The sequence below is a fragment of the Aquarana catesbeiana genome, linkage group LG08 (genome assembly GCF_042186555.1).
Source record: "Aquarana catesbeiana isolate 2022-GZ linkage group LG08, ASM4218655v1, whole genome shotgun sequence".
Lineage (NCBI taxonomy): Eukaryota > Metazoa > Chordata > Amphibia > Anura > Ranidae > Aquarana > Aquarana catesbeiana.
In genome coordinates, this window is record NC_133331.1 from 92,561,750 (window position 1) to 92,589,738 (window position 27,989).

A 27,989-nucleotide genomic window follows, 5' to 3' on the forward strand; every position below is an offset into this window, starting at 1 on the left:
GGTAAGGAAGATAAAGGACTCCGGCCACCATTCAACTGAGGTCCAGCACCTGAGAAGGGGCAAGTATTGCAGTAGAAACTTTTTTTTTTTTTTTATCTTAACAGATGGTGCTTTTTTTCCTAAATCAAAACATAAGTTCCTCCAGTATGTCAGACCTTCCATTATGCCTGTAAAGGTTCCTATTTATCAAAGTAATACTATACTTTGTAGTAGTCAATCACATTCAAGTGGACTTGTAATGTTAAAGGTCAGTGTAGCTCTGCAAGGGAATATTGAAGGCCCCAGCTTCAGGACTAGCAAGGACAACTCTTTTACAGGGTGCTTTTTTTTTTTTTTTTTTTTTTTACTGCAGAATCACTTTAAAAAAACCTGGCAGGGTATGGCATTGCCAGGCACAGATCATCCAAACAAACCTCAACAGTAGTAATAAGAAGCGGAAAGCACTGCAGCTCTTTTGTACAAATACATTTTAATGCATTTAGATAAAGACAAGGAGAGATTTAGTGGTTTGCAAATTACAAACAAGTAATTCACAAGCTCGTCTACCTGCAATTTAAACCAGTGAGAATGTACAATACAAGACTACAGTAAACAAAAAATACAAAAATAAAAAGCAAACCAAAAGTTATAAGTTACAAAATTAGATATGCTAAAAGATTCAGAGATCTTTACATTATGTCCATTTTCTACTATTGTATATAAAACTGAGTTTACTGAACATCATACGTATGCATAGTCAGACTATATGTGTGCAGTTAAAGATTAGAAGACTTTCAGCGTTTTTTAACAAGGTGCTGCAAAGCAAATTACTAATGTGCAAAGTGTAGTTCCCCCAGCAGCCAATCAGATTGGAGTTTTCTGTAGTCAGCTCATTGATAGGTTTTGATTGGTTGCGGTGGGTTACATAATGCTGCACATCACTCTACCTTATTACCTTACATCGCTAAATTGGTATTAAACCCAAAAGCAAAAACGTTATATTGCAGCTTACCAGTTCTTAGAGGTGATGGCTGAATTTGTTTTCTTTTTGAGGCTTGTTTCTTTTATTTTCACCTGGTGATCCTGCTAGGAAGTCTGTTTTGATGTCGTCATTTAAAGCGGAGTTCCACCCACTTTTAAAAGGTGGTCTTAAACTAAAGACCACCCCTTGTTTTTGGAGAATATATATAAATATATGTATATATATATATTTTTTTCCTTCTTTCCTATGAAGTACTAAATGTACTTCCCCCCGACCGCAGCGAAGTATGTAATTTCCTCCTCCCCCGATGAGGTGGCCATCCACAAAGTGCTGCGCGACTCGTGCATGCGCAGTAGGAAACCAGCTGTGAAGCCTGAAGGCTCCAACTGCCGGTTCCCCTTAGTTACAATGGCGGCGCCTGCACCCGAGTCGATGGATGCTCCTGGGGGGGGGGGGGGTGGGTGACACCGCGGGCTCCCTGGACAGGCAAGTGTCCTTATTAAGTCAGCAGCTACAGTCAATTTTGAGGCTGGAACTTCGCTTTACTGACAGAGGCGCTTACAATGATCAGAATTTATGTAAAACCTTTATCCCAAAAGGAACGCAACTGTTGCTGTAAATGTATAAAGCGGTTGTAAACCACTGGGTGCTTTTTTGTTTCCAGACCTGCGAGGTAAAGGAATAACATGCTAGTACTAGCACATTATGTGAAACTTGCCTGAAAATGAAGCATTCCAGGGATGCGATCTCCCCGCTGGAGGCCACTTCCATCCTCACCCGTCTTCCTTTTGCAGTCTCCAGCTGTGACTGGCCGAAGCCATGATGACGTCATTACCACGCATGTGCAGGGGAGACGTCATTTACAGCACAGAATTAAGGAGGCATGGCCTGGGTGGCCGTTCCGTCAGAGCGCATGCTCCTATGACATCATCGGCTACATATATATAGTAAAATATCTCCTAAACGGTGCATGTTTACGAGATATTTACAGAACCTATAGCTAAGCATTATTATAGGCTTACCTATAGGTACAAGTACAGGACTGAGGTTTACTTCCACTTTAAAAAGTGTTAGCTAGAGTTTGGCTTAAAATTTGTTTAGTGTATTTAAATCTAGTACATTTAATCCTACTCCCCCCAGACGGACAACGGTGGCATCCAAATGTGTGGTTGTGCTCCTTTACCCAGAGTGTAGGCACCCTAATGCAGGAGGTAGGTTACTGACTGGATCGGAAAACAGAGGAGAAAGACTATAAAAAAGAAAACAAATGCAGCCACATCTCGTGTTTGGTAAGCTGCAACTAATTACATTTTTGGTTTTGGACTTATTACAGCTTTAAGAGTTTAACTTTATCCAAATGTTGCTAGAGGGCTTATGTAAAAAATAGAATTTCTGTCCCTCCTATTTAACCCATAGAATCCCTGCAGTAACCCCTCATAATTTATGCAAAATAGCCATTAATAATATTCAAATATTTATATGAATGTGCTCAGCATCTGGGCCACTGTGTAGATCGGGTCAATGTAGACCTTATCCTCCAATAAATAAACTGTGTATGGTGCAAAGGTGACTTTCAGGGTAGCAACTATCCACTAGTTAGCACGGTCGATGCAGTAATACAATGATCCCATCAGTCTCGTGTTTAGTCCAAATATGTCAGCAACAAACATTTTCAGTGAATTAGTATTTACACATTACTTATTCATAATCCTTACATTATCCTTTATCAATTACTTGAATGACAGCTCAAAGCAAATGTAGAAAATGAGCAAAGTCGATCATTACACTTGCGATCTGAATAAAGAAGTATGGACAAACCTTTTTTTAGCTTTACTTCTCTTTTTGGTCACAGGAGTGTATTTACCAACAGCTGATGGGGCAGAGCCTCACCACATTTGGGAAGTATCCCAACAATATTGTCAAGATCCACCTGGCTGCCTTATTGACAGCGGTTTCCTCCTTTCAGCACATGGCTAGGAATTGGAGCCAGCTGTGCCAGACCTGTCTGTCACCCCAGCGAGTGCTAGAGGAGCAGAGTAGGGTCACTGTTCTCTGCTGCAAGCAAGCTGGGAGCTGACTGATCGGCCTTAGAGCCGGCGTGGGCCAATTGCAGTGTCACATGGATGCTGCAGTCTGTATTTTTAACCCAATAATTATTTTATTATTTATTTCTGCCCAATACCCAGTAGAGGACAGCATACAGTACTCATATTTCTGTTCACTTAAAAAGCCAGAACATGGAAACCCAGCCAGGAACTGGTTTCTTGTTCACAGTTAGCAAACTCCCAGTTAAAAAGTACACGTCACAGTTACTGATAGCCTGAAAACCTTTTTCCGCAGACTTACACAATTTAAGAGCAGGCTATATTTATCAGACTTTGCTTTCCCTTAACGGTGAATGGGTCCCTGCCAACAAATGATCGGAATTAAAGTGAAACTCTAGCCAAAATCACTGTTTTAGACAAAGAAGGCTTAGAACTGCTCATGTTTTTATCTGCCTGAGTTTTCACTGGGTAAGATTTTTACTTATTTCCTATAGAGGTCCCAACCCTTCCACAGAAACGTTTAGTCTAGTTACTTATTAGGTTGATGGACAGCAATGGAATAACTGCTCAAAACAGTGTACTGAATATGGGATGTGGAAGGTCCCCTGCTGATACTCACCATCAGGACAATAAATTATTAAAGAGGAATAAATATACTGCCAACAAAATAAAGGAAACAGTACATGTACGATATGATGAAAGATGGGAGGGAAGGGAAAGCCTTGGTTTTGATCATTTACAACCTAAAATATGTACCACCACTGAACACACAAATCCCTCAAAACGAGCTGCTACATAAGGGGAGCTTAGTGCTTAGGGACTATTTGAAGGCTCATACACAGGCATGAAGAACACTTTACCTCGGATTGCATTCTTATACCTCATACTGTATTGCATCCCATAACGCATTACAAAATTAGCCATTTAATACTTGGGAGTTAATCCATTACTATTTAAACAGCTTGACATTCCTCTGCAGCTTTTGTTTTTTTTTTTTTTTTTTTTTAAGTGCATGATTGAAAACTTTAGTTGTGGGATTTGACGTCATTGACAATCACAAAGCCAGCAGACATAATCCATTTGAGTAATATATTACTCTGTACACAGTGGGCACCACCAAAAGGTACACTAGATAATCATTTTATATGGTCTATGTCTAGCCATCACCTACACACAGTACGGCAGCTGTTTTAGAACTCTTTGGATAAAAAAAAAAAAAATTCTGGTGGCAAGCAAAATTTTTATATTGAGACTTAGCCAACAAATACACACCTATATGGTTCGAGTGTTCTTAAAGTACTCCTAAAACGTAACCGTAGCCAGGTTTTGGTTTAAATAGTGTAGGGAAGAAAAAGAATGTTGTGTGTGCGGGTTTAAGTCCCCTCAGTGGGGAGATCTCCTGGTGGTGACAACAACTGGGATAAGACGTGATGGAAAACTGCCCATCAGGGACACAGACAGTAATTATATGTTCCTATCCCTTCTTCACTCCACAGAACAAAACTGTTGCTGTCTTTTCATACATTAAAGGAATTTCTCAAATTCAAGTCCCTCTGACAAGAAATGAGGAGATACCTTGCTAACATGAGCACAGATAACAAAATAGGTATCACAGGAGAGTTCCCATTCTAGCCTTAAAGTAGAGCAAATATTTTGGCTGGGGTTCCAGTTTAACAACCATCTTATGTGTCCAAAAGGTATACAATTTTTCTTTAGATTTACCAAAACCATATAATAGGAGGTCAAACCTAGACACCTAAATTGAATAAGAAAATTATATAAAACGTATGGCCAGCTTAAGGCTGGCTATACACTATACAATCTGATTGTACAATTTCCTTTAGCTCTACCATCAACTTTGTAGCACAAGGGCTGGTCTGCCAGACTAGGTACAAATTGATTGCTTGGGTTTGTGTGTTTGGTAAATCCGGGTACACTGAGTTTTTTTTTTTCTTTTATTCTCACAAAGGAACTGTCAGCTCTGGTCAGAGCCACTGTACTAACTATCCGAAGTTAGTATAGCGATCTCACCCACTGAGCTGCTGTGTTCTGATTGGGGGGGGGGGCGGGTTTCCACCATTGCCTGAGAGAGTGCTGATCTGGGGTCGGTCGGCTGCTGTTTTTCCACCATGCTTGTCCGACTTCTGACAGACAGGGTGCCATACACACAGGCTGAATGTTGGCAGGTTTTTTTTTTTACCTGCCAAGGTCTCCCAATATTTCGCTCGTGTATACGGGGCTTAAATCTAAAGGCGATTGTACAGTCAGATTGTATAGTGTATGACCATCCTTAGCATTTGTAGAAAGACCAGTACTTGCTTTACAAGAATCTCCCTTCTGTCCATTTATAGTTATAGGCTGTATAAAATAAGAGATACTGGGTTGTAACGGGCAATCTCCTCCTGCTCTGGTTACCTGGCACATAATGATCTGGTATGTTTATTCAGAAATGAATGGCTCATCCACAAAGAAAGGGCAGTAACTGAGTAACTAGGTCTTCATTTAACCAAGATCCCAACTATAGCTTCCTGGTCTTTGCCCTAAATGAAATAAAATAGGGGCTTTGTGCACCAATACATTTATAGCAGCACTCTGGAACTTGACAGTATGAAATCAAAACAGATCTAGAATCTGAGCGTCTAACTGTAGGCACTAAAGGAAAACCTGAATGTGCGATTCAGACCTCAAGGTTTCCTGATGCGAGTCGATGAGTGAAAGATTAACAAGCAACTTCACCCAGCTACACAGACTTGCTCGATTAGGCACTGGAACTTAATGGTTTAAGAGGAAAATAGGACATTCCCATAGCTCAGCACTACACTGAGGTCCATTGCGGTCCCATTTACAGATAAAGTATTCCGGGCTTTTATGCAGCAACCCCTCATGGATCAGTCTGCAAAATACTGCATAATACTTTTATCCGATACTCTACTTATAAATCAAGACCAATTCAAAGTGTTGGGAAAGAAGTGATCTATGTACTAGTGAAGATCTGTGTATTAAATATATAATTAAATCACAAAAAAAAAAATCAGAATACTGATAAAATTGCCCACACATCAGTTATTGTATATATTATCTGGCTCACACAGAATCAATATTCAACTACTGAAAAGTAACACTGCGATTGTGGAAAGTCAGTCGAAGGAACAATCCTGTAGCCAGCATTGTGACCACTTGCAGGTTCCAGTGTCGTACAAGAATCAATGTACTCGGGAAATATAGCATTAGCTAAATACTAACTTGTTAAGTGAGGGCTACCATCACACGGATGTCATTTAGGAGCACAGAGAAAGCCATTAACTGACAGAACTGTGTATTGAAATAGAACAGGGTTCTATCAATTCAGCAAGTCGGTAAGGATATACAGTCCCGATACTGAAATATCACAAGTGTGTTATCGGTCTCTTCTAGTGATGATTGTGCAGTAACTGCTTTCCTTTGGTTTACAGCCATAAACGGTGCTGAAAGCGGCAGAGTTCATCATCTTTCTGCGTCGTGGCTGGTCTTGCCCTTTTCCTCACTGTAGTGGGTTATCAAATACGACATCTGGAAGAATGGAAATCTTTAGCTTCTTCTCTGGCCAGCTATACTCCTTTGGCAATTTCATCTGAGAAGAAGTGAGGACATTAAAAGCAGTCAGCTACCATTTTAAAAAGGAGAGGAGAAAAAAAATCATAACAGAACACATGCCCTATTATCTATGGTGTAATGCGTACCAGGGTTGCCAACCGTCAGTAAATTTACCAAGTTTGTAAAAATCAGTGACTAACTGTAAATCTCAGGGGCTGAGAATTGGTCATGCTGTGTTGACTTTAAGTGTAAACCAGGCTAATTACTTATGTGTATTGTCAGTGTTTCAATGTTTATACTGTTTAAGTATCCATTATATTAATTTTTAAGTGCTTCGTCACTAAGTTTCCCATGTTCTGTTAGTAAAAGATGCAAAAGGAGGTTGGCAACCCTGATGTGTACCTTTACTGTGCTGGACACACACATAATCAGATAAAATAATAAAGTGATAAAAACACTGTGCTTGACAATCAGTTTCACATAAATAACCATGTTTTGCAGGCAACTGGTTCCTGAAGAAATCTGCACTGCAACAATGCCTGTCCCCTTCCTGTCTCTGAACTTCTGCACAGCACCGATTACCGACTTTGGGTCTTATGTAGATGCTGTTAACTATTGCAGAGTTGGAAGATCACAGACAAGAGGACAGGAATCAGTGAAGGGAGGATTTCTCCAGGATCCAGCTGCCTGCACAATGTGGGACATACTCCATTCCAGCTAAGTGATGCGATTGTAGGAATAATTTTTTTTAACCAAACTTTAGCTTTGAAATTGTTTGGAATCCATTGAGGGACACAAATCCAGATGCAGTTGGGTTATACTTCTGCTTACAGGAGGAATGCACACTGGAAAACAGAATAGGAATAAGCTAGCCAACACAAAGCTCATAGAACAGTAGCATTAAAAACCACTGTTTGTTTAATAAAAATATGCACTTACAAAATTCCAGAAGATAAAAACAGCATATGATTGTAAAACGAAGCTGGAAGACAACTGGCTTCCATTTCCTACCCAAGCATCTGAAACCACTTCCTCGACATGTTTCGTCATGTGACTTTTTCAAGGAAATCTTAAACCAGTGATTTTTAATCCTACTACACTATGAGCTGTGTTTTCCCCTGTCAGGAATAATCTAAGGGATCCTGGGAATGTTCGACACAAGTTTGGACCCTATGATTATCACATGTTGCAGATTCTGGAGAGAATTCATCTGCATGCGGTTCCAGCATAGTGGCGATTGTGAAGAGTATTTGCACAAGCACTATTATCACAGCATTGTGTTTAAGTAATGTAAGCATAATTTTTTTTTTTTATATGGCACTGGTTAATATGATGTGCTACACCATGGATGTGCTATGTTTGGTCTATGCCTAAGATACTGAGCGTATCATAAGAACAGGGGAATATCTGGGGATTTTCGGCAAGAAGGAGGGAGACATCTGGAGGCAGGAAAGAGATTCGCATCAAGCCTGATTTGCCTCACTGATACATAAGGGTCAGAATTCTGGTGAGAATTTATTCATATTGGGGTCACAGAAACAAAGGGAAGATATAATATTTGAAGGAGGATTTATATGTTGTGGGGGTTATAACATTTGCAGGGTTGGGGGCACATTTGCTGCTGGGGTTTCTTCTATAAGTGGGGTTATTTAAGTGGGAGCACTTCCGACTGCACTCATCTAATGCTTCTGAAAACTTCTTCTTTGTCCCTCCACAGGTATGTCACTCTGCTGCTGCCATTCCACCCATAATTGAAATACTGCAAGCTGCTCTCGGTTTGTCTATTATTCTGGTATGTCCAAGTTGCAATGTTTATTTTTTATATCTCTGGTGTCAAACCTAAAAGAGAAAGTAAAGTCTTCCTATTTACTTGTACCTACAGGTAAGCCTATAATAAGGCTTACCTGTAGGTACTGCAAATATCTCCTAAACTTGCACCATTTAGGAGATTTACTATATACACAAACGCTAGCGAATGCGCTTTGAAGAAACGGTCGCCGGTGCCATTTCTTCAGGACCCTGTGATGTGACCGGCGCCTCCTGCGCGCATGCAAGAGAGTGACGTCATCACGGCTCGCCCGTGAACCAAGAAGAAACTCCGGGGAAATGTCAGCGGTGTGCGTTCACCACTGAAAGAGCTTCGGTCTAAGGCAAGCCTTTCATAATGAGCTAGAATGCAATGCAGTACTAGCTAATTATGCCTTTGTCTTGCAGGGTTTTTTTTTTTGGGTTTACAACCGCTTTTACTTTACAACCTGCCCTCTTTTTAGTCTGTTTTCTGAAGTGAAAATCCTGCTCTGTTTAGCCAGCCAGCCATCCTTTATTAACTCTTGATTAATTAACAACTTAAGGACCAGCACCGTTTTGGATTTTAGGTGTTTACATATTTAAAACAGGTTTTTTTTTGCTAGAAAATTACTCAGAACCCCCAAACATTACATATTGTTTTTTCTAACACCCTAGAGAATAAAATGGCAGTCAATGCAATACTTTTTTTTTGCACCATATTTGCGCAGCGGTCTTATAAGCGCACTTTTTTTTGGAAAAATTCACTTTTTTGAATTAAAAAAAAAAAAAAGACAACAGTAAAGGTAGCCCAATTTTTTTTTATATTGTGAAATATAATGTTACGCCAAGTAAATTGATACCCAACATGTCACGCTTCAACATTGCGCCTGCTCATGGAATGGCATCAAACTTTTACCCTCAAAAATCTCCATAGGCGACGTTTAAAAAATTCTACAGGTTGCATGTTTTGTGTTAGAGGTCTAGGGCTACAATTATTGCTCTCACTCTACCGGTCGCGGCGATACCTCACATGTGTGGTTTGACCACCATTTTCATATGTGCGCGCTATTCACGTATGAGTTCGCTTCTGCGCGCGAGCTCGTTGGGACAGGGGGGGGTTTAAAAATTTTTTTTTTTTATTATTTATTTTACATGATTTTATTTATTTTTACACAGTTAAAAAAAGAAAAAAAATTGTGTCACTTTTATTCCTATTACAAGGAATGTAAACATCCCTTGTAATAGAAAAGGACAGGACCTCTTAAATATGAGATCTGGGATCAAAAAGACCTCAGATCTCATATTTACACTAAAATGCCAAAAAAAAAAAAAAAAAAAAAAAAAGTCATTTTAAAAAAATGTGCCTTTAGGACGTATGGGCGGAAGCGACGTTTTGACGTTGCTTCCGCCCAGCAGTGTCATGGAGACAAGTGGGCGCCATCTTAGCCTCACTCGTCTCCAGGCACAAGCACGGAGAAGGATGCGATCGCCTCCGCTGCTACCGACGGCTCTGGTAAGCGGCGGAGGGCACCAGATCGCGGCGGGAGGGGGGCCCCTCTCCCGCCACTGATAAAAGTGATCTTGCGGTGAATCCACCGCAGAAACCACTTTTATCTTAAAGTCGACCGCCGCACGAAAACGGGGATACCGGGGTTATGGCAGCTAGCTGCTGCCATAACAACGATATCTGCCGCCAAAGTTTGGACGTACATCGCGTGCGGCGGTCGGCAAGTGGTTAACTGAAACAAACCTACCCGATCCCTAGCAGTATAAAAGTAAGCATTTTTATGGGGAAAGTACATTTGCAGGGAGGGGGCACATTTGCCGCTGAGGTTCTTTCTATAAGTGGGGTTAAGTGGGAGCACTTCCGACTCTGCACTTGAGCAAATGCACAAAGTGAAAATACTTTTGAAAAACACCACACATAACACAGTAGACCTTGCACAACCCTCCAGCTCTCCATCCACTCTGTAACATGCAATCTCTACCACTCCTTCTGACAGTTCTGTCCTCTCTCCTTAAACTTCCTTTCCTTCACCCCAGTTTATATATAAATCAACCTCATTAATGTCCTCTCCTCATTACTGCACCCACCAACTCCTGCTAACTCTAAATCCACACGCACACAAAATCTCTAGGACCCTAGGGCACATCCTTTCATATAAATCACACTCCCACATTACCCCCCTCACACTTCTGCTTCTCCTAACCTCGGGGATATATCCCTAAACCCTGGGCCTCCATCACTAACTGCACCCAGTACCCTCTGGCAGCAGCCGCAATCCACACAATTTAGTTCCCATTCCTCTTCTTGCCAAAACCAGACTTCTTCTCCTGTGTCCTCTGGACTGCCCACTCTGTAACAAACTCACCTCTCTCCATGGCCTCTATCGCTAACTCATTTGATCTACTCATCACTGAAACCTGGCTTCATGAATCTGATACTGCATCTTCTGCTGCCCTCTCTCATGGTAACATTCTCTTTACTCACTCCCCCAGGCCCAGTGGACGTAAGGGAGGGGGTGTGGGAATCCTATCCCCACATAGCAGCTTTCAGGTACTTCACCCACCTCCCTCTCTGTCACTCTCCACATTTGAGGCACACTGCATTAGTCTTTTGTCTCCAGTTCCTCTAAGGATAGTTGTGATCTACCAGCCCCCTGGACCGGTAACAGCCTTTCTAGATAACTTCTCTGCCTGGCTACCCTACTATCTCTCTTCTGAAATCCCCACAATCATCCTCTGTGACTTCAACATCCCTCTTAATACTAAAACTCATTCCAAACTTCTCAGTCTAACCTTCTATGACCTGAAGCAATGGATACATGCTTCTACTCACTCTGAAGGAAATACCCTTGAACTTGTTTTTTCCCACCTATGCACTCCGTGCAACCTCTCCAACAATCCCTTCCCTCTCTCTGATCCCTACCTTATTAGTTTCACTCCCTCCCTCTCCTCCACCTCCTCTCCCTCAAACCGCCTACCAGTTATCTCTGTAGATACCTTCGCGATCTCACCCCTTCTCTTATCTGCCACTGACAACCTCTATGACAAAGTCTCACCCCTGTCCTGCCCAACCTAGCCACTTCTGTCTACCACGCTTCAAGGTCATCCTCTTTGGCCACACTAGCCCCCTAACTACTTACAGAAATCAGGCCCTGATCCCTACAATTTTGGCAAACTGACGACACCAGAAGTCTAAAAAAAACATAACATGTCCACAGGTACAATCATTACATCCCTTATTCAACCCCATCACTAGAGCAGAGGTTACTAAACTTCTTTCTAACCTCCAGCTAACCACCTGCCCTCTGGGCTCTGTTTCTTCACAATTGCTACGTTCACGCTCTCGCATCTTTACCTCTCTTCTGGCAAATTCTCCAATTATCTAAAACATGCAATGGTCACCCCCATATTCAAAAAGCCCTCCCTGGACCCCACCAACCTTAACCTACGCCCCATCTCCTTGCTCCCCTTTTTATCCAAACTTCTTAAACATCTGGTTTATAGCCAACTGAACGACCACCACGCTGTGAACAACCTTCTTGATCCCTTCAGTCTGGATTTCGCCCTCAAAACTCCACAGTATCCGCCCTCAAACAAACAATCTACTAACAGCCAAAACCAACGGACACTATTCTGTACTCCTACTCCTAGGCCTTTCTGCTGCCTTTGATGTGGTTGACCTAAAAACACAAAACAAAAAAAACAAAAAATCCACGTCTTTGGTCCCTATGACTGTACAGTTTGCTGTTTTCCCCCCACTTATCCAACCACACCTTTAGCGTTACTTACAATTCCGTTACTTACAATACCTCCTGTTCTTTTCCTTTCTCTGTAGGGGTCCCCCAAGGTTCCGTTCTTGGACCTCTCCTATTATTCATCAACATCTCCTCCATGGGTCAGCTGATAGCATCCCATGGTTTCCAACACCACCTCTATGCTGACAACACCCAAATTTATCCCTCTACCCCTCAACTCACTCCTTCAGTCTCCTCACATATCACTAGTCTATTAACAGACGCATCGACCTGGATGTCACACCACTTCCTCAAACTCAATCCCTTCGATCGAGTCCTAACCAAGCTCATAATTTTCCCTCCCCTACATGCCCCATCTCCTGATCTGTCAAGATTGATGGCACAACTAACAGCCCATCCCCCGCATGCCAAGTTTCTAGGTGTAATCCCGGACTCTGAACTATCTGTTCAGCCCCACATCCAATCACTTTCCAAATCTTCCTGCCTTAACCTCCAAAATACGTCCCTTTCTAACCAACACCACTAAGCTAATTCACTTCCTAGTCATCTCCCGCCTTGACCACTGCAACTCTCTTCACATTGGCTTACCATTACATAGACTGAAGGGGGGATAATCCGTTATGAATGCTCCTGCCAGGCTCATTCCACCTTACCAACCCACTCAGTGTCTGCTACTCCACTGTGTCAATCCTTTCCATGACTCCCGCTCACCCAACTAATTATTCAAAATACTAACAACTTACAAAGCCATCCACAACTCGGCTCCCAGATACATCTCTAACCTAGTCTCAAGACACCAACCTAATTGTTCTCTTCATCTCTCCCAAGACCTCCTGCTCTCTAGCTCCCTAGTCACCTCCTCCCATGCTCGCCTTCAGGTATTTTCCTGAGCCTCACCCATCGTATGGAACTCCCTACCCCAATCTGTCTGATTATCTCCAACTCAGTTTGCTTTTAGATGATCCCTGAAAACCCATCTCTTCAGAGAGGCCTATCCTGCATTTACCTAACTGTACTTTTATTTTCTCCATCACCTTCTCCCCCACAGTTGTTTTCTCAATATTCTAGGTCAGATTATTTGTCAATCAACCAACCAGATTCTGAACCTCTTCCCAATCATAGTATCATCTGCAAATTTCTAGAGTGAATTGCAGTACAATCATAGGTGTACAAAACAGGGTATTGGACTCAACAAAAACCCTGTGGTGAGCCAGCACGTGAGCTAGACTAGGAGTATAGGAAGAAAGAAAGCCCACTTTAATATGTTGTTGGTTTGCTTCCACTGAAGTGAGTACACTCGGCCTATAACATTTAAACTCAGTCACTTTATTGGGGGGGGGGGGGGGGGGCAGGGATGATAACAGTTTGCTTTAAACAAGATGGAATACCAGCTTGTATGGAAAAATTAAAAAAGCTTTGTAAAACCAGCAAGCTGGTCAGCACAAGCTTTAACTACTACCCAGAAACTATCAGGACCAGTAGCCTCACTGCCCCCTCACCCCACGCTCTTTGAAATTAAGTGCATCACTGCTAGGGGCTTGCACCATCCTATTGTTAGACCTCCTACGTTGGGGCTGTAGTGCACTCTAGCTTTTCATGACATTACTGATTATGGTTTCCATCACAGGGTCAAAGAAGCAACGACCCTTGAAGGCCAGTCAAGGCAGATGCTCTATATAGATAGGTCATCAGCATCATTGCAACGCAACTATAGTGCCCCGCACATGTATATGGACAGTTCTGATACATGCAACAAGCCATCTAACTGCAGCATAAGACTCCAGACATTTGTTCTACTCTTGGCTGGGGATAGAACGCTTTGGTGGTAAATTATCCCATTCTGGCACAATCTGATAAATAAAAGGTCACTGACAACACAAGATGGAGGGCAGAACACAACTAAGATTTGAGGAAGGATTCTAACTGCCTGGGTAGAGGAAGTTGTAGTGTCCAATCTTCCTGAAGGTGGCAGTACAACCAGACTGTGTCTGAATTTCTGTGTTCCTCAATAGACAAGGAAGAAAATTAATTTATTTTAAACAAACACAGTGGCCACTATTATAGTTACATCCAGTGGTCAGTAAAAGGTCTATGACAATTTATACCTTAGACACGGACAACCAGCATTCAAACATCCACATTCTACCTCTTACAGTATACGAGAACAAAAGCAATTATGCAATGGGCTGCTTTGGGGAAGCGCAGACAGATCTCTTCCTTCAGACACTTTCATAAATGAATGCAAGAGTTTTAGCACCTATGATCATAATCAATTATCTCCATGCCAACGCTTTTGTGTGTAACAGGAATCATTTGGCACCCCTTGGGACATTTCAGCACAGCAGTTATGGGTAAGTGGGAAGGAAGGTGGGGGTCGGGGGGGGGGGGGGTACAAATGCAAACTGGCAGCATAAGAAACAAATAGAACAGTTACTTGGGATAAAAAGCAGACAGTGTTGCATTTATTACACATCAATTTTGTGTTTTATTCCTGAAAAAAATTATATTGGAGAGGTTTACAAACATAGGACAGAGTGTATGTTATGCAAGTATTTTCCAATGTTATTCTCTAGCTCTTAAAGTGGTGTTAAAAGGTTTTTGTTTTTTTTTTAAAGCTGAACAAACATTTTATACTTACCTGCTCTGTGCAGTGGTTTTGCACAGAGCAGCCCCAATCCTCCTCCTCTTCTTCTTGGTTCCCCTGCTGATGCTCTTGGCTCCTCCCCCTTGACCAGTGCCCCCAATAGCAAGCCACTTGCTATGGGGGCACTGGTGCGTGCTCGCTCCCGAGCCCTGCTCTATGTGTCCATAAGAGACAGAGCCACAGCTTGACCCCACCCCCTGCTTTATCCTCATTGGCTCACTGGCTGTGATTAATAGCAGTGAGCAATAGCAATGAGGAGAGGGAGTCCTGGGCTCTTCTGCACATAGAATGCATGAAGGTATAAAACCTTCAGCCTTTGCAACCACTTTAAAGCATGGTACATATGTTTGTAAAGACATCTGCAATTAATGGATCAACATATTTGCAACACTTTTTTGTTCACACTAGCTCAAAGAACTGACTTTAAACAAATGCATCTATAGTATGAATGCGAGTCGTCCATCAAGTTTGAAGCGCATTTAATGTACATGGAAAACGTTTCCGAAAATGCCTTATGTGCACCCCAGATACCTATTTTGTTGTGTGCTGGGGCGTTTATTGTGCGTTACCCATAGACTTAAATGGAAAGAGCCGATATGCTTCAACGCCTTCCATTTCCACACAAAACTTCATTTTTTAAGCGCAGGAAAGTGACGCACATTGCTTCACGTTTTGATAATGTGAACAGTACAGTATGTGCTGTCCATACAATCAATTGAAGACCGCTTTACTAGGAGTTTGAGTTAAAATAACACGCCTCAAGCTCCTACTTTTAATGCCAATGTGAGTAGGGCCTTAGTTCAGTTTTTACAGGGTGCTCATCTTCAACCTGCTACATGAATTTAACAACTGCAGTGCAATTTCTGACCACTAGAGGGAAACACAGCAATTGTGAGTATATTTGTTCCCTCTCGTTGCATAATGCATCTATTCTGCATTGTGTTCTAAATCCCCACCATCCTCAGGACAGATAAATACGAGTGTTCTCAGATGGAAGTGGATGACTTTGACACTCTAGTAAGAATCCTTAGAGCGCTCTGTAATTCAATTCATCACAGATCAGCAATGTTATTAATACCCTTAGCAGTAACATCATTTTTCTGCTATAATTTCTTTAATAGAGCAAATGAGGCTCTATTACATACCAGGCATCAAACCTTACAGAGATATTATTACTTTGTTATGTATTCAGCTTGCAGGCTTACGAAGTCTTTAACATGGGTTAATAAATGAATAATTATGAATGCGTGACCCTGTTACTGAACAGGAGAAATGGCACACTCCAGCAAGTTCCCATGTTTGAAGAAAAGGCCTCCGGCTGCAGTGACTGCAGAAAGGCTGGCGGTTTAAAGAAGCCTTTCCTCCCCCTCACTTATACAAATGAGAGCTTACTTCCTCTGGAGAGCTTAAATCTTCTAAGTCTTCCAGCATCCTTTCCACCAGCTCCTCTGTCAACAAAATCTGAAGAGATAAAACAGTTTCAGCCTTTTATTCTCAGGTTTCTATGTAATTGGCAACTATTTGATCTGACTTTCAGCAGCAAGTGAGGATGTAAACCTTTCTATACAAAACCCCTAGTTTGCCATAGTTTTCTGGACTACACCACTTATACAATTGTTCAGTTGATAAATCACTGAGGTTTCTTAGTGTTCCAACAAACGTGCAAGGCCATACTGTAGCCTTCAGTAACAAGGAACATATAAAATATCAAGTATTACTTCTAAATTTGCCTGTAAGTGCTGCAGGATCTCATTATATGACTACTAGCTATTTCCTAAAGTATACGTAAACATTTACCTTGTAAACTAACCCATTCAATTTAAAACAAATGAAAATCAAAACATGTGTGTATATGTATTAGGGTTGCACCTATACCGATATTGGTGCAGATACGAAGTATTTGCATGAGTACTTGTGCAAATGCTCCAATACCTAAAACCATAGTGACTTCAGCCTGGGTTGACACAGGAGCGGTGCGGGAAACCGCATGCGATTGATATGGACAGGAATCCCACCGCATTCTTGAAGATTCTTTGCAGTTCCAATTGAGCCCACTAATTTTGTATGGGCTCAAATCACACCGCACAATATCGATAATTGGTTTGGCGAGTATTTAAGTACAAGCATCGGTACTCTTACAAAACAGGTATCAGGGCATCCCTAATATGTATACATATAAAACACAAACATTATAAATACCGTTCTTGTGATCACATTACTTCTGTTCTCTGCATAAGGGTCTTCAAGAGCTAGGGGTGGAAAAACTGCAATACACTGCTCTTCCCAGTGAATGGCTGTGTGGGGAGGTTGCCAGGACAAGTATGATTACTGAAGGACAGGCAGGCTGTTCACCCAGCACAGCCAGAAAACTAGCTACACTGAGACAGATGTGCTCTCATTCTTAGCATGGTCAGTTCATGGTCAGTCAGGAAAGCAGGAACACCAGGTATTTCACACAAAGGAAGCAATACAAAGAAAACAGGATAATGACACAAGTACATGGAACAGGCACATATCAGGAATATGAAATGTTGGGGTAACATTCCTTAGGCCTCATTTAGGCTTGCAGTTAGAGGGTGGCAAAATTGTGTGGTTGACCCATGTTTTTATTGCCCAGCAAATAGCAGCAGACAGGGGTGTTTACATGCCGCAGGTGCGATGTTTCACGGCAAAGTTGACCCAACATGTAGTGAGCGGCAAGCTCGCCAAGCACTACACATTCAAGTCAATGGGGAAGCACCGCAAATGCCCCGCAACTGTGTGCAATGCCCCTGGCAAAAATGGGGTTAAAACAGGCAGTGAGAAAACATCACATTGCTTCCTCACCGCTTGTCAGTAGCCTCTAGAGCACAATCTCAACATGGATCGGAACATGAATCGGGCTTCAGAAGCAAGGAATATTTAGATGCACCTCTAAATCTACCCTTAAACATGTAATGCTACATGCATTTATATATACAGTTGTGAGTTTATATACCCTGGCAGAATTTATGATTTCTTGGCAATTTTTCAGAGAATATGAATCAGAACACAAAAACTTTTTTCACTCATGGTTAGTGTTTGGTTGAAGCCATTTTGTTTTATCAATTAAAGGGGTTGCAAAGGATCATGTTATTTACCTTAATGCATCCCATGATCACTTTGGTCTCATCACGCCAAATGATTTTGTGCCAGAAGGTTTGAGGCTTGTCTCTGTGCTGTTTGGCGTACTGTAAGTGGGATACGTTGTGGCATTTGCGTTTTAATGGCTTTCTTCTGGCGACTCGACAATGCAGCCCATCTTTAAGTGTATCTTGAAACAGCCACATCACATGTTTTCAGAGAGTCCTGTATTTCACCTGAAGTTATTTGCATCGCCAACAATTTTCCTGCCAGTTGTGGCTGAAATTTTACTTGGGTCTACCTGACCGTGGTTTGGTTTCAACAGAACCCCTAATTTTTCCACTTCTTGATTAGAGTTTGAATACTGCTGATTGGCACTCAATTCCTTGGATATCTTTTTTTATCCCTTTACTGTTTTATACAGTTCAACTTCCTTTTCCCACAGATCCTTTGACAATTCTTTTGCTTTCCCCACAACTCAGAATCCAGAAACATCAGTGCAGCACTGGATGAAAGATGCAAGGGTCTTTCAGTAGTCCAGAAACTCATTGACCTTTTATACACACACAAATTACAAGCAAACATATCACAGGTGGGGACGGTTACCTTCAATAGCCATTCAAACCAGTGTGTCAAATTGTGCGCATGTTATCAGGCCAAAATCATCAGGGTATGTAAACTTTTGATCAGGGTCATTTGGGTAGTTTCTGTTGTGATTATGATTTAAAAAGAGTAAACACAGCTGATTGATAACAAATGCCCAAACATTAACCATGAGTGAAAGAAAATGTTTTCGTCTTACTCATATTCTCTGAAAAATGGCCAAGAAATCAAATTCTGTCGGGGTATGTAAACTTATGAGCACAACTGTATATTCATACATACACAAATACATATACACACACACACACACAGACACACACCTCGGTTTGCGAGTGTTCTGCAAAACGAGCAGGATTCAAGCCTCTGTCGTTTGGAAACCCTTGGAAACAGTTCTCCATGGGTTTCCTCCGAGTCTCTCCGGCACCCCCCCCCCGGCCACATGCGGTACTGCATACAATAGATCCATGCTTTGGATTACAAGCATTCTCCTGGAACGGAACGGATTATGCTCGTAATCCAAGGTTCCACTGGAGATAAGAGTGTGTGTGTCTATATCTATCGACACATATATATACTTATAGACACACACACACACATATATACATACATATATAAAGGGCATCCTGACTAACCTGTACATATTTTTATTAGCACTACTCCCTTGCAGCTCCTTTTCTCTCCACAGCCAGGACGTCTGGATATGAAAGAGCACATGACCTGCTCCCCTGTGATACTGCACAAGCCTAGTAGCCAATTGCTAGGCTGGCGTGTGGTCACATGACCAGAGGAGTAATGTTACTGCTCTCCTGGGTCATTGACATCGCTATTTCAGAGGCAGCTGCTGAGGAGGAAGTATTGTGAGGGAGTCTTTAAAACAGACCTGTTAACTATGCTTTACAGTATATTTAAAGTGATATTAAACAGAAAACTTTTTTTTTTTTTTTTTTTTTTATATATACATTGCAGGTTACCAAATTATTAGTTGTGGTAGATGCATTAGTTTTTATTTTTAGGCTTTTTTTCCTCATTTCTACTCTCACCCGTGATCTGGTCAATAACACATCTCCTGTATCAGAGTGCCCTTTGTACAGCAGCACTGTCAGTGTGGGGGGGGGGGGGGGGTTAAATATACTAGCAGATTTAGATGCATTAACAAACTGAAGCTAAACTCTAGCTCACACTATATAAACTGTTTCAGGAAGTTTTTTTCCTTTTGAGAAAAAGGTTTCACGTAAATAAAAGCCAATTATTGTAAGCACCCCTGTGGGTGGTAAATTGTTTGTACCATCCCTGCAACAGAGCTTGTTTTGTTGAAAAGCAAGACTTACTGGCCAGATCACCAACTGAAAATAAAGGAAAGAAAATCTAAAAAAAGGAAAGAAAATCTAAAAAAAGAAAACAAATGCAGCCACCACATCTAAGAATTGGCAAGCTGCAATATATTAAATTTGTTTAAAACTAAACTCCAGACATATAAATGTATGCATGTCAATTGCATGTTAAATATCCTTTAATCTACAGCCCACTTTTGCTGTAGCTGCTGTTAATCCTTGTAAATAAGAGCAAAATGATCAGGAAATTTCCAGCAGCAAGGCATTTCCTGTTATGACGTCCAGTCATCTCATAAGGCTGCTTATGATTGGGTGACATACTACTTCCCTGACCCTAGAAGTTCTGTGCAGGCAGTGTATCAAGTCACTGCGTAGACCAAGTGGTGACTATCAGAGCAATATGCGGGATGTTTTCTGCCTGTCCTCACCTGCTACACTAATCAGCAGCAAACTTGTTCTGCTCCCTGCTCAGAAGCTGTCAGCAAAGGCTTTGTGCTCTCTGCCCCGATGCTTTGTAGCCTCTGCACAGACAGCGGATCAGTCTAGTTGGCAGAGCAAGTGAAGCCTCCACTGTCAGCAGTGTGCCTACGCTTCAGTGCAGCAGTGAAGACATACAGATAGAGGCTTCACTTCTTTTAACTTTTTGTGGAACAATGGATGTACAAGGTGATCAATATGATTCTAAGACATTGTTAAAATCATGAGACTGCTGCTACTATAAAAAAAAAAAAAACCCTTTGCACACATCTGTGAGCGGTTTAGTAGAGGTAGAAAGAGAAAACCCTCTGCACACTCCTGACATTACAAATTTCACCTGTTTTGCTCCACTAAACTGATCGGATGTCAGATATGTGCAGTGTTACAGAACAAGCACATCACACGGCATAGAACAGGATTACATTTACCTTGGAAACTTTCTAGCACTTTCATCATGCTTAATGCATATCCAACTGGCAATGAGGTTAAAAGACAAACTAAATTCACAGTCACAGCTCTTGACATGGAAGAAAGTATCATCTAATAAAAATCAATAATAGGATGTGAACCAATACAGTAGTACAATAAAATTATTCATCTAAACTGTGCAATATGACCAGCTGATTGTAGGTCTACTTAAATATGGGGATTCAATCTACATGGCTAGTAAAGGGATTTGCTCACCTGGAGCCAAGGCCCGTGTGCTGCATACGGATGCTCTTCTGTAGCAAATGCTCCTTCGACCCCCGTAGAGACAAAAGTGATGGCTGTGTCCCCAGTAATGCTTTTATAAGTAAAGTGTCGTCCGTGTAACAATCTACCTCTGGATGAAAGCAGAAAAAGAAATCTAAGCAATATTTTTAAATCGTGTAAAATAGACAAGACTACAAGAAAGTTTTTCACTAATCTGTAAATCTTGGAGTCTAGTACAGGACACAGGGTGAATATTCATAGACCCTGGATTATAGGCTGCTGATTGGACACTGGCAAAGCTTTGGACTCGCCCTCTCTGGTTAATACTCCTATAAACATACCCCACAACTCGAGGCCTGAGTTTGTTGGCAAGCAATGCAGAGTTATGCCCCGTACACACGGTCGGACTTTGTTCGGACATTCCGACAACAAAATCCTAGGATTTTTTCCGACGGATGTTGGCTCAAACTTGTCTTGCATACACACGGTCACACAAAGTTGTCGGAAAATCCGATCGTTCTAAACGCGGTGACGTAAAACACGTATGTCGGGACTATAAACGGGGCAATGGCCAATAGCTTTCATCTCTTTATTTATTCTGAGCATGCGTGACACTTTGTCCGTCGGATTTGTGTACACACGATCGGAATTTCCGACAACGGATTTTGTTGTCGGAAAATTTTATCTCCTGCTCTCCAACTTTGTGTGTCGGAAAATCCGATGGAAAATGTCCGATGGAGCCCACACACGGTCGGAATTTCCGACAACACGCTCCGATCGGACATTTTCCATCGGAAAATCCGACCGTGTGTACGGGGCATAACACAGGAACAGAGGGGAGGGTGGCCTGCGTCCTGTACTTAAAGATACAGATTTTACAGACAAAAATATAAAAAAAATATTTCCATCCTAATTGTACAGTACAGGACACAGGATGGAGATTCAGACCCTGGGATGTCCCCAATGTAAAGGGTGGGCAACAACAAGGCAAACGGAAGTGTGGCAATTGGCCCAAAATGCCAGAATAGGGTCAAAGACCAACACAGAGCGCTGCTGAAGGAACCAAGTGGCCCCTAAAAAGCTGAGTAACAGATGCCTGGTGGCAGAATGCCAGGAAATTCCCACTAATCTGGTGCAGTGAACACGTAAGCGTACCGGAGGTACCATATCTTTTAGTTTCTAAGAAACTGACCGACATTCAGCCAGTGTGTACAGCAGTATGTCCGGCTTCTGTTGAACGGGCATGTTGGAAAACCAGCAGCCAACTGGCATCTGAACAGCGCTGGCAGCCAATGTCTGCGAATGCTGACCGGTGTGTTTTGATGGGGGAGCAGCCCCCCTGTCAGAACATAATAGCTCAGCAGGGAGATCAATGTATTAACATCACATTGTTAGTACAGCAAGCTCCTCAGTTCCTGTTTTCGTTCAGCCTGCTAGGTTGAACGAAAAAACAGAACTGTGTATACCAGGCTTTACCGATGAGCTGTCTTATCAACCTGGTAATAGTGGACTTTGAGGCAGGGTGTCCATTTTGAGTCCCTGTAGGCAGGACAAAATGTCAGTTTTTCATACAGAGGCTGTGGTTTTGAGTCCATGGAGTTACCAGACCATCAGATGCCAAAGTTAGAGGATCCTTGGCCATAAAAAAGGGTAACTGTCTGTTGAACCCGGAGGCCAGGATGTCCATGCCTGGGGTCCCCTAATTAAAAAGGTTTGGACTATTCCCCTCGGTCCATGGGATGACAAGGAAATCAGTCTTACAATTATTCTCTGCCAGGATGTGAACAGCAGAGATTGCTGGGCAGTGCTTTTCTGTCCAAGATATGATCACACTTACTTCAAGGCTGCCTGACTCCTGGTTCCCCCCTTGGTGCTTGATATAGACTACCGTATTTTCCGCACTATAAGGCGCACCGGATTATAAGGCGCAGTCTCAATTACGGGGATTATTTCTGTACTTGACCATACATAAGGCGCACTGCATTATAAGGCGCATGCTAAAACATATGGTCTACAAAAAAACAAGCAAACAAAAGCCGGGGGGGGGGGGGTAAATGCCCTACCCTACATTTGCTACAGAACAGTGCAAGTGTTCCCAATGTTCGCTGACAGTTAGTACTGTCAGCGCACATTAATGCCTGATGCCCTCTCTGTAGTCCTGGCTCAGAGAACTCAGTGGGCGGAGTCAGGAGAAATGCAGAGTGCGGGAGTTCTGAAGCCGTGGAAGCCGAGAATGAAGACTGTGGAGGCTGGGAGCCGTGAAGGGAGCTGAGATTGAAGACTGTGGAGGCAGGAGCACAGAATGGGAGCCAAAAAAGAAGACTGAGGAGGCAGGGAGCACAGAGAGGGAGCCGTGAAGAGAGCAGAGAATGGATGCGGGCAGCAGATCAGAAGGTGAGATCCTGTCTGAACGGTAGCAGTGCTGCACACTGTGGAGGGGGGAGCAGAGAACAGGAGGTGACATCCTGTATATAACAGCACTGAATGCAGACTGCAGAGGGTGTGGGCAAACTCAGTGCACATATAAGGCGCACCGGATTATAAGGCGCACGGCTGATTTGGAGGAAAATATAAGGCTTTTAGGTGCGCCTTATAGTGCGGAAAATACGGTAGGTGCAGAGAAGTCAAATAGCAGTTTGAAAAATTGGAAGGGTTTGTCTCCTACTGCTAAGTGTAGAAAGCACTAATGAGGTGTGTAAATGGTATTGTGCAGGTAAGCATCTTAAATGTATACTGATGCCAAGTATTCCTCTCGTCTCAGAGAGGCAATAGTTGACCTTGAGGATTCCACATTAAACTTGTGAATGTAAAAAAGGTACTGGTTTAGGGCTTTTAGGTCCAGGATAGGACAAATACCCTTTTGGTTTTTGGTACCATGAACATGTTTGAATAGAGTCCCTTGAAACGGTCCTCAAAAAGGGACTGGAACAACCACTGCTTGGTTTGTAAATCTGGTTGTCCAGATTGGCAGATTTTGGTTGGTTTGAGAAAAGAAACAATGGAGGGGAAGCATTTTGAAATCTACTGAAACCGATTGAATACTTAGGTCTGTGACATAAGAATGCAAACTCTAACAACATCACCCAACCCTTAGGAGTCAGGGCGCTCCATTGTGAAATCGGCTTTACGGCAGGCTCAGTGGGCTGTGTGTGCCAAGTCTTGCACCAAAGAGCTGCAATTTGGCTTTAAAAATAAAGCCTGGAGGACAGCGACGTGGCACTCTGAGGAGATAAAAGCCCTGACATGTGGGGGTTTGGAGACTTTAACTGCAGAAGAACCTTTCCTCCTGTGACATAATTTTATTACTTTCCTCTCCAAAGATGTCCTCCTTCAAAACCACCAAAGAAGCTTCAGCTGATCAGACTTTTAGCATAAGATTCTGCACATATGGACAGACATGGGAACCATTCTGGAAAATTGTGTTGTGACATGTTCTAGGGTGCCAATACAGAAAAGTAAGGCAGAAAGCAGTATTTTTCTAAGTTTGTTTTGCAAAGACAGGATCCTGTTTCATTGCCCTACTCCAATTATCTGTGGTGTGACTAACAGAAAATGCAGCAATAGTTTGTAGCGTGGCTGAACCAGCCAGGATAAAGAGATCCTTTAAAAAAAGTATCTCAAATTTTTTGTCTGTAGAATCCTCGAATACTCTTCAAAAAGGCACAGAAAAATGTTGGTTTAAGACAGACAGCAGGATCTAACTACTTTTTAGTGAATTATTCTGCCGCTGGATGTAGCTCAGCAATGATTCTCAGAGGGGTGAAAAACATTTCAGGAGAAACCCAATTGTCATAAATTGCCCATTCCATTGTTTATGAATGGGAAATGTCTTAGTACCCATTGGGGGTTGGTGAGAATCAAGTGTGACCATTTCAAGGCTTTTGCGCACAGTAGAAATAAACATATTTACAATGGCAAGCATACTGAATGAATTCAAATCATCAGGCATATGAGAGGCTGGGAGTAAGAAATCTTCCACTGCGATTCCCTTGCGCCTGGTTTCTGCCATTGTGTTTCCCAGGGTTTTACTAAAGTTGCACTGATCCAGATGTACCGTTTCTATTGTTTAAATAGAAGGCAATGAAGAGGTTGATTGAAGAGTTATTTGAAGAACACAAGAACTAATTAAGCAAGATATGTCTCGATAAGAGAGAAGAGGTCCATCACCTACAGGACACTAACAAAAAATAAATAAAAATAAAATAATGAAGTCTCATGGAGTAGGGTAGGTTTATAGGGATATGCCAAAGAGGGAATTCTCCAAACGCACACCTGAAGGTAGCAGGGTCTATGAATTTCCAGCCTTTGCCCTGTACAATTAAGACAAGTATATTGACAATAACTTGATACAAAAAAATATGAAAATTTACAATTTAAAAATAGGTTATTTTTGATTAGAGATAAAACTGAAGTAGTAAAGTTACAGTTACAAAAGGCAACTGGTGAGAAAATGAAGCATAAAATAGGTGAGATGAGGGCTTCAAAGAGCGATGCTTAAAAAAGTAAACCTGTTAGGACAAAAATAGGGCATTACTGACTGGTTTTAAAAAGGTTCAAGCGCTAGGGTTATCATAATCCCTCATTTTATTAACTAAGGAGCCAGTGACTTAGAAGAACCATGCAGGAGTGTTTTAAGGCTACCTGCAAGCTTGTTCCAGGTCAGGTGACTCATTAAGTAGTGGATCAGGAGGACAGCCTTGGAGTTTTGTACAAAACCGCAAGAGGGAGCTCACATTTTTTTTCAACTTCCCAGGTTCTCTTTACAGCATATGTCAGGGCACAAAAAAAAAAAAAAAAAAAAATTACATCTCTCTAATACATCCACAATCCCCCATATTTTAGCCCTATTAAAGCATCGCAAATACAGAAAAATACCTGTTGATCTGCCATAAATCCAGTGTGCTCCCAATGAAATTCTACAACACATCAGCTCTTCCACTAGCCCCTTCTGTGTAGGACCTGTACATTAACCACTTTTCTACCAAGGCAATCTATTACTTACTTTTTGCATGCTTTAAAATCTGCATTTTGTTGCTAGAAAACTACTTTAAACCACTTTAACTTTTTTTTTTATAACACGGGACAATAAGTCCCCTATTTGATGAGTTTTTTTGGCGACAGGTTCTCTTTAATGAGACACCAGTCAGATTGCTTCCATCTGACAGCCAGCTTGTCACACACACACACACTTTAGGTGGCTGCAGCCAGATGTACAAACCTGGCAGTAAAAGGGTTAATGGGGAGTTTTTTACTAAAATATTAAAGATGGGGTTGCATCTGGTACATAGATAGCAAACATATTAAGTCTTAAAATTATGAGTGTTCATGAAATAGTGAAAAAACTATGGTACCCAAGATTGTCCATAGGCCAATGCTTTAAAAGCCGTTACAGGTTATCAGTTTAAAATCAACCATGAATTGTGGCCCTCGTATGCATTTAAGGGCTCTTTCACACATGCGTTGAATTCCACAGCACCCTTAACACACATTAACACATCTAAAGCATTAACGAGCCTATGATTATGTTGCATTCGTTCATGTCGCATCAGACAACACACCTCAAACCCTGTGAGACAATTTTTTTTTAGTTTGACAAGGCTAAAAATGGGAAAATGATCACTTTTGAAGCTTTGAAACAGCACCTTAAAAGGCACTGTACACGCCCATAGGTGCGTTCACAGTGCATTCAAGGAATACTTGTGGTGCTTTTCAATAGAAATGAACGAAAACTGTTGTGAAGCATTGACTGCCAAACTCTGCAAGCAGTATTCATTTTACTTTGGGGCGATGCAAGGCAACGATAACGCTACAGTGTGAACACCTCCATGTGCTCCAGATTTTAACAGATTTGAGTAGCATTTGGCATTAGGCGTTTTCTTTTATTGATCTTGTGAGCCAGTTATATATATATTTCACCAAAAGTTTCCCCTCTGCAAATCCAGTGGTACGATGGAGACCAAGAACGTAGGTGCCCTTTACTCCCCTAGTGTTGACGCTGGTCATTTTATGGAAATTTATCCTGAAGAGGGGCTTTAAGGCTGCACTAGTTTTATAAATGCCCGCAGTGTTTAATTAGCAGTTATGGACTAATGCAGTGTTTTTAAATAGGATTTATTCTCTTCTACCTCTGTATGGTGACAGTAGGACCTGCAAGCACATATCTCTACTGAGCAGTGCTTCCCAAAAAGGCTGCGGTTTGGGTTCTCCCAGGATGCTGTGAGCACTGGACCCAATCTGCCCCGGATCAACATGAGATGCCATGGTGAAAGTGAGCCAGCTGGCAGTCTAGGGCCAGAATGCAGTGTCATCAGTTGCTATTGTGTGACAGCAGGCCAGCCTGCCCGCACCATGGCAATACATTACGCTGTTCCAGGGCAATCCCCATCATTTAGGAGAGAATGGAAATTTGCCTATTAAAACTTGCATACATGAAGTTGACCAAACATTTACTGCAAGTGAATCATTCCCTGTAAGATAAAACACATGCACCAGGAAATTTCACCTACAGTTAATGTTTGGTGACTGTCACATTGACTGCTTTCTAAATATGCTCCCAAGAATCATCCCTAAAAGTAGAATTCCAGTCAAATCCTAAACTGCCCCACTTCCATTCTAAGCCTAGTCTATTTACCCTGTAAGGAAAGACGTCTTTACCTATTCTCAATGCGCTCCGGCACGGTCATATGATCTCTCCAGCAGCCGGCTTAAGTGAAGAGGACAGATCGCCAACAATGGCTGTAGAGCCTGGACGATTATGTAACCCATAGGCTTACTATGGAGAATCTGCTGTCACTCCTCAACACTAAAGCCGGTGCCAATCAGGTGACCAGACTGGAGCGCCCTCGGAATAGGCAAGCATAGACATCTTTCCTTTACAGGGTTAAAATAGGCTTAGAATGGGGATGGTAGCAGGTTTAGGTATAGCTGAGATTTGAGTTAAATGCTACTTTAACACTTGTTAAAGTGGGAGTAAACTCACATGCATGAATTTTAACTAAAGGTAAGCCTATA

The 27,989-nt window shown here is 42.0% G+C and overlaps 1 protein-coding gene across 3 annotated transcripts in view; it reads right to left on the reverse strand.

The window, feature by feature from the left end:
• Nucleotides 1–450: 450 nt before the first annotated feature.
• The window catches only part of SUFU (SUFU negative regulator of hedgehog signaling), a 95,610-nt gene continuing 68,071 nt past the window's right edge, over nt 451–27,989 (reverse strand). For all 3 annotated transcript variants that reach the window (XM_073596149.1, XM_073596148.1, XM_073596147.1), the window contains 3 exons: nt 20,970–21,108; nt 16,165–16,233; nt 451–6,616 (listed from right to left, as the gene is read on the reverse strand). In XM_073596149.1, coding sequence (XP_073452250.1) covers nt 6,527–6,616; nt 16,165–16,233; nt 20,970–21,108 — 298 coding nt within the window. In that variant the 3' untranslated portion in view covers nt 451–6,526. The remainder of the gene's footprint in view (nt 6,617–16,164; nt 16,234–20,969; nt 21,109–27,989) is intronic.